Genomic DNA, 7,127 nt, shown 5'->3' on the forward strand with positions numbered 1-7,127 from the left:
ATTGTTATGCCGATGACACCCAGCTGGTCTTGTCATTTCCTCCGGTGACACTCAAGTGGAGGCGTCGCTGCGTGCTTGGCTGACATCTCGAAGTGGATGACGAAACACCACCTCAAGCTCAACCTGGACAAAACCGAGCTACTGTTCCTCCCGGGGAAGGGTTGCCTGAACCGAGACCTGTCCATCACCATTGATGATACCGTGGTGACGCCAACTCGGACTGCGAGGAACCTGGGTGTGACCAACTGTCGTTCTCAGCAAACATTGCATCGGTTACACGCTGCTGCAGATTCCTGCTCTACAGCATCAGGAGGATTCACTTCCTCACTGAGGAGACGGTGCAGGTGCTCATCCAGGCTCTTGTCATCTCCCGCCTGGACTACTGCAACTCACTACTTGCCGGAGCCCCGGCGTCGGCCATCAGACCTCTGGAGCTTGTCCAGAAAGCTGCAGCTCGCCTGGTGTTCAATTGCCCCAAGTTCTCCCACAACTTCCCTTCTCCATTCTCTACACTGGCTCCCTGTAAGAGCATCCAGTGTGAGACTCTGGTGCTAGCCTACAGGGCAGTGAAAGGAACAGCTCCTTCCTATCTCCAGGCCATGATCAAGCCCTACACCCCCGCCCGACCTCTTCACTCTGCTGCCTTGGGGCGATCGGTCGCCCCGTCGCTCAGAGGTCCCTGCGGCCGATCGACCCGGTCGCGTCTGTTTCCTGTCCTGGCCCCTCAGTGGTGGAATGAACTCCCCACTGACCTCAGGACAGCAGAGTCGCTGCCCATCTTTCATCAGGCTGAAGACTCACCTCTTCAAGAAGGCCTACCCTGAGCCTTCCACTTAGCACTTACTCAGCATCTATTGTATTCATACTAGTTTGTTTCTGTACTATTGCTCTGCTTTATGCTCTTAGATGACTGTAATGTAATGAAATGGGTGGATGGATGGATAGATGAGTAGATGGCTGGATAATGGATGGGTGGATGATGGATAGATGTCAGGCAGCTGTTCACACCATGACCCCACTAACATACATCGATGTAAAGTATTAGTGTTTACCATGAGAGGACCTGGTTGTATCCGTACTGGAAGTCTCTCTCCTGGTCTTTGCGGACCGGATACACCAGCTGGTTCTCATGGAAGTACAGAACCTTCTTCAGACGAGCCAGATCTGGTCTGAGGGCCACCAGCTCACACAGGTTCAGGACTGAGCTGCTGAACAGGACTCTGAGTAGTAAACCACACAGAAATAAGATGTTAATGGACGAGAGTCCTGAATCAGGAAGCAGGATTTGTGGCTAATGAGGTATCTTCAGGGTTAACTCTGGGTGTTCAGTCCTACGACGGAGACTGTGGTAGGTCACCATGGTAACTGACTCCGTTTGTCAGGTTTAATAACCCTTTTTATTCATATAATAATAATACATTTTTATTCATATATACTTATGAAGGACAAAAACCACAACGAGGCACCGCCCCGTACAAGTACTGAACATCAACATCTATGGAGAAATTAACCCTAATGATATATTAATGATGACCGTCCTCTCAGAGCAAGTAGGCTCCTCTGTTAATACCTTCTGTGAGTTCCATATCGTAGAACCTCGATGCAACCAAAGCACTTTGGATGAGCAACTGGGACTTTTCAGCTGGTATAAAATGCTTTGGTAGACACGGCCACTTGTCGGTCTGGACTTACTTGGGACTTGCTGTTCTCGTCTTACCTGGGACTTGTTGATCTTGACTTACTTGGGACTTGTTGATCTTGACTTACTACACCCAAGTTCCACCCAAACAGGAACTACAAACAAACTGAAGTCAACTCTGACTGAATTCACAAAGAAACGACAAGCATTAAGAAAAAGGTCTTCCTCAGCTGAAGTGTTCAGATGATGATATGGACCACCAGGACCAGGTCTTCCCCTGTGGTGGTCCTGTAGTCCTAACCCCTGATAACAATGTACCATTAACTACATCACCTGTTACCTGTGAGAGACTCACCTGTATGAGGGACAGGTGGGGACGGTCTGGCTGAAGTGCAGCGCCGCTGTCCTCGCCCTCCAGTGCCATTTCTTGGCGGGGAGCGTGAAGACGGAGCAGCCGGTGATGTTCTGCTGCAGCAGGTCGATCAGCTGTTTGTGAGAACCTCCGTAGAACGGTTCCACCAGCAGAACGCTGGGACCCTGAGAGCTCCGACAGAGAGAGACACGTGTTGATCACATTGATCGGCTAGAATCAACATTCACTTTGGATTCATCTAGTTTTTCTTTGTAAGCGTGGATTCTAATAAATATGAAATAACTTCTTATAATCAGTTATAAATGTATTGCTTTCATCATGAACGGATTGTTTTTTAGGCATAAACGATCTATAAGCTATTTAAAGGATTTCATTTTTTATTGTGATAACAATGTGGTTATTAAACTTACTTAATATGTTTAGCTGCAGCAGTAACAGCCTTTAAGAGATGAGAACACATCCTGTTGTGTCACAGAAACAGTCAAACTAAACATGAAAAACTATCTTTATTCAAACATCACGTCTGCTCTGAACATTTGTGCATTTAATAACTTGAATGAGTTAATTTCTAAATATAAAGACGGCTCAAAGGTTTTAAATATCAGAACTTTATTAATCCTCAGAACAAGTTCAGTTCAACATGTGGTGAGAATGTAATATGTCTAAATATTTATTAGAATAAACTGATGAATTAAAAGTTTTAATTCGCTCAAAGGTGAAGTTTCTGAAAACAGTCTAAAAATACATGCAGTACCTGAAAAAACAGCTGTTGGTTCAACATCTGTACGCGTCTCTGAAGTCAAACCATCAGCCTCGTAAATAATAATAATAATCCTGTTTATTATTAAAGCCGTTACACCAACATCCACCATGTGAAGGAAGCATCTTAAAGTGACCTCAGAGGATTTAAGCTTCTAATAAACATGAGAATGAAGATAACAACAATAATAACAACAATAACACAATAAGAACAGTCTGAATGACGTTAATGTCACAAACTAACATCCTGAAGCAGACATATTGAGCTGTTCATACATTTTATTGTTGTTCATCTTTGGATTAATCAGACAACAGAAAATGACTCTGTTTCATAGTCCAATAATAAAGTTTATCAGGAAAGTGTCAGAGAAGCAGAAAGTTATTGTGTTCTATAGAAAAGTGCTGACAGACGTAAACAGGTGAACCAGTGGTTCTCAACCTGAGGGGCAGGACCCCTCGGGGGTCCCCAGATAACGTGAACACATGTCTTTATGCTCGTGTTTACATGGCGGAGAAAGAAGAGGAGCTGATCCTCTCAACGTTTACACAAATGGAAAACTATTGTTGCAGAAACTGTGCAGCAATGAGCAGATAGGAGTCCATTATGAGGAGGAAGTGGACGTCTCCTCGTCCTCCCACTGATTCACAGTCCTCGTCCATTACGACGGCCACAACGGAGCTAATGCGCTGCAGCACTTACTGCCCACAGACGCTCGATATCTGGAGCTGCCATCAGAGCGAGGAGATGAGCTGTGACCATGTGACCATGAGGCACAAAGAGAAAGTGATTGGAAACACAAGCACAATGTCTCCCATTGTGTTCAGAGCGGACCAATGAGGGAACGAGGCCTCAGCATGTTTCTACAGAGGACCCGCTCTGATCACCATCTGACCCCTCAGGAGGTCCTGGACCACAGGTTGGGAACCACTGGATGAAGAGACTTCATCATTTCACATCAGCTTCATTAATTTAGAGTTGATATAGATATAATGATCATATTTCATCCTCGAGTAGATAACTCAAAGTCAAAATAGTCAATATGATATTAAAATGTTCAAATAAAACACTAGAAGTGACGGGCTGGAGACGGGCTAGAGACGGACTAGAGACGGACTGGAGACGGGCTGGAGACGGACTGGAGACGGGCTGGAGACGGGCTGGAGACGGACTGGAGACGGGCTGGAGACGGACTGGAGACGGGCTAGAGACGGGCTAGAGACGGGCTGGAGACGGGCTGGAGACGGGCTGGAGACGGACTGGAGACGGACTGGAGACGGGCTGGAGACGGGCTAGAGACGGGCTAGAGACGGGCTGGAGACGGACTGGAGACGGACTGGAGACGGACTGGAGACGGACTGGAGACGGGCTGGAGACGGGCTGGAGACGGGCTGGAGACGGGCTGGAGACGGGCTGGAGACGGACTGGAGACGGACTGGAGACGGGCTGGAGACGGGCTGGAGACGGGCTGGAGACGGGCTGGAGACGGACTGGAGACGGGCTGGAGACGGACTGGAGACGGGCTGGAGACGGGCTGGAGACGGGCTGGAGACGGGCTGGAGACGGACTGGAGACGGACTGGAGACGGACTGGAGACGGGCTGGAGACGGGCTGGAGACGGACTGGAGACGGGCTGGAGACGGGCTGGAGACGGGCTGGAGACGGGCTGGAGACGGGCTGGAGACGGGCTGGAGACGGGCTGGAGACGGGCTGGAGACGGACTGGAGACGGACTGGAGACGGACTGGAGACGGGCTGGAGACGGGCTGGAGACGGGCTGGAGACGGACTGGAGACGGACTGGAGACGGACTGGAGACGGGCTGGAGACGGGCTGGAGACGGGCTGGAGACGGGCTGGAGACGGACTGGAGACGGGCTGGAGACGGACTGGAGACGGGCTGGAGACGGACTGGAGACGGGCTAGAGACGGACTGGAGACGGGCTGGAGACGGGCTGGAGACGGACTGGAGACGGACTGGAGACGGGCTGGAGACGGACTGGAGACGGGCTAGAGACGGACTGGAGACGGGCTAGAGACGGACTGGAGACGGACTGGAGACGGGCTGGAGACGGGCTGGAGACGGACTGGAGACGGACTGGAGACAGACTAACGGTTGAGGTGGAATGGAGCGGCCTACGTTCAGTCTGACTCTCTGCTACATGTGAGATCCATCATTCCACCTTCAGACCACGGGGGATTCCAGACACTCATCTCAGATGAACACCTTCACTCTTCACTCGCCCACTGACGCTCACATGGAACACCGAAGGGTTAACGTCAGGGAACCCCCTCTGAACCCATCGAGGGTTAAAACCAGTCAACTGAAAACTCACTGGAGTCAGTCTCATGATGAAGATGATGAAGATGTGAGTAGCAGGAATCCACTGTCATGTCCTCTAATAATCACTACTCTATCAGAGACCAGGTGTCCTCTAATAATCTATCAGATTAGAACAGTTTGAAAACAACAACTGATGCACTAATGATAATATCAATATGCGGGATTACACAGTATACTGTGGTATTAATTATACAGTGGTATTACAGAGTATACTGTGAGTATACTGTGGTATTATACAGAGTATACTGTGAGTATACTGTGGTATTATACAGAGTATACTGTGAGTATACTGTGGTATTATACAGAGTATACTGAGAGTATACTGTGGTATTATACAGAGTATACTGTGAGTATACTGTGGTATTATACAGAGTATACTGAGAGTATACTGTGGTATTATACAGAGTATACTGTGGTATTATACAGAGTATACTGAGAGTATACTGTGGTATTATACAGAGTATACTGTGAGTATACTGTGGTATTATACAGAGTATACTGTGGTATTATACAGAGTATACTGTGGTATTATACAGAGTATACTCTCAGTATACTGTGGTATTATACAGAGTATACTGTGGTATTATAGAGTATACTGAGAGTATACTGTGGTATTATACAGAGTATACTGAGAGTATACTGTGGTATTATACAGAGTATACTGAGAGTATACTCTGGTATTATACAGAGTATACTGAGAGTATACTGTGGTATTATACAGAGTATACTGAGAGTATACTCTGGTATTATACAGAGTATACTGAGAGTATACTGTGGTATTATACAGAGTATACTGAGAGTATACTGTGGTATTATACAGAGTATACTGAGAGTATACTCTGGTATTATACAGAGTATACTGAGAGTATACTGTGGTATTACACAGGCTGTCCAGCAGGCCTCTGGCCTCTGTTCTACCTAGAGACACAGAGGTGAGATCTGATTGGATAAAAGCTCTACTTAAAACAAGCTGCACTGGAAGCAGAGCAACTGAGGAAGACAGGAGCTGTGCAATGAGAACATAAGATAATGTGACAAATATTATAATACATGTAGTGTATTTAAGAAACATTATTAGATTATAAACTGTGTATAAACACAGCAAGTTTCAGAAGTGATTTGAAGAAATTACTTTTGAAACACTTGTTAAAAGTACAACTACTGAAGTAAAAGTACAACAACTAATGTAAAAGTACAACTACTTAAGTAGAAGTACAACTACTGAAGTAGAAGTATAACTACTAAAGTAAAAGTACTACCACTGAAGCAGAAGTACAACTACTAAAGTATAAGTACAACGACTGAAGTATAACTACTGAAGCAAAAGTACAACCACTGAAGCAGAAGTACAACTACTGAAGTATAAGTACAACTACTGAAGTAAAAGTACAACTACTGAAGTAAAAGTACAACTACTAACGTAAAAGTACAACTACTAAAGTATAAGTACAACAACTGAAGTAGAAGTACAACTACTAACGTACAAGTACAACGACTGAAGTAGAAGTACAACGACTGAAGTAGAAGTACAACCACTGAAGCAGAAGTACAACCACTGAAGCAGAAGTACAACTACTAATGTACAAGTACAACGACTGAAGTAGAAGTACAACCACTGAAGCAAAAGTACAACTACTAAAGTATAAGTACAACGACTGAAGTATAAGTACAACTACTTAAGTAAAAGCACTTCTAATCCAAGCTGTACTCAGATGAAGTAAAGGTACTTTATTATGTGTATTATTAAACGACAAGTGACGTTCATAGAACAGTTCTGCTGTGAGTTTAGCGCCGTTAGCTCCGTTAGCTCCGTTAGCTCCGTTAGCTCTGTAAACATAACAGAGAGCTGCTAACAGCTAACCGCTAACTAGCCGTCCTCCTCCTGATAAAACCCCCTGGAGACCCCAGCTGTGTCCCGGATGTTCACTAACTTAAACCCGGTGACCTGAGTATGAAACGGCCCAACAGCACCGGGACACTCACCTCTGACTGCATCTGGAACAGCTCACGTACACCC

At 46.2% G+C, this 7,127-nt stretch overlaps 1 protein-coding gene across 2 annotated transcripts in view; it reads right to left on the reverse strand.

Annotated features, from left to right (window-relative positions):
- gtdc1 (glycosyltransferase-like domain containing 1) overlaps positions 1 to 7,127 on the reverse strand; it is a 50,471-nt gene extending 43,344 nt beyond the window's left edge. The window contains exons 1-3 of one of the 2 annotated variants that reach the window (XM_079276808.1): positions 7,094 to 7,127; positions 1,995 to 2,176; positions 1,053 to 1,220 (exon numbers count right to left, since the gene is read on the reverse strand). In XM_079276808.1, the coding sequence (XP_079132934.1) occupies positions 1,053 to 1,220; positions 1,995 to 2,176; positions 7,094 to 7,105 (362 nt within the window). In that variant the 5' untranslated portion in view covers positions 7,106 to 7,127. The remainder of the gene's footprint in view (positions 1 to 1,052; positions 1,221 to 1,994; positions 2,177 to 7,093) is intronic. The other variant, XM_079276809.1, reaches the window with a different exon arrangement.

The sequence above is a fragment of the Melanostigma gelatinosum genome, assembly GCF_949748355.1.
Source record: "Melanostigma gelatinosum genome assembly, chromosome: 10".
NCBI lineage: Eukaryota > Metazoa > Chordata > Actinopteri > Perciformes > Zoarcidae > Melanostigma > Melanostigma gelatinosum.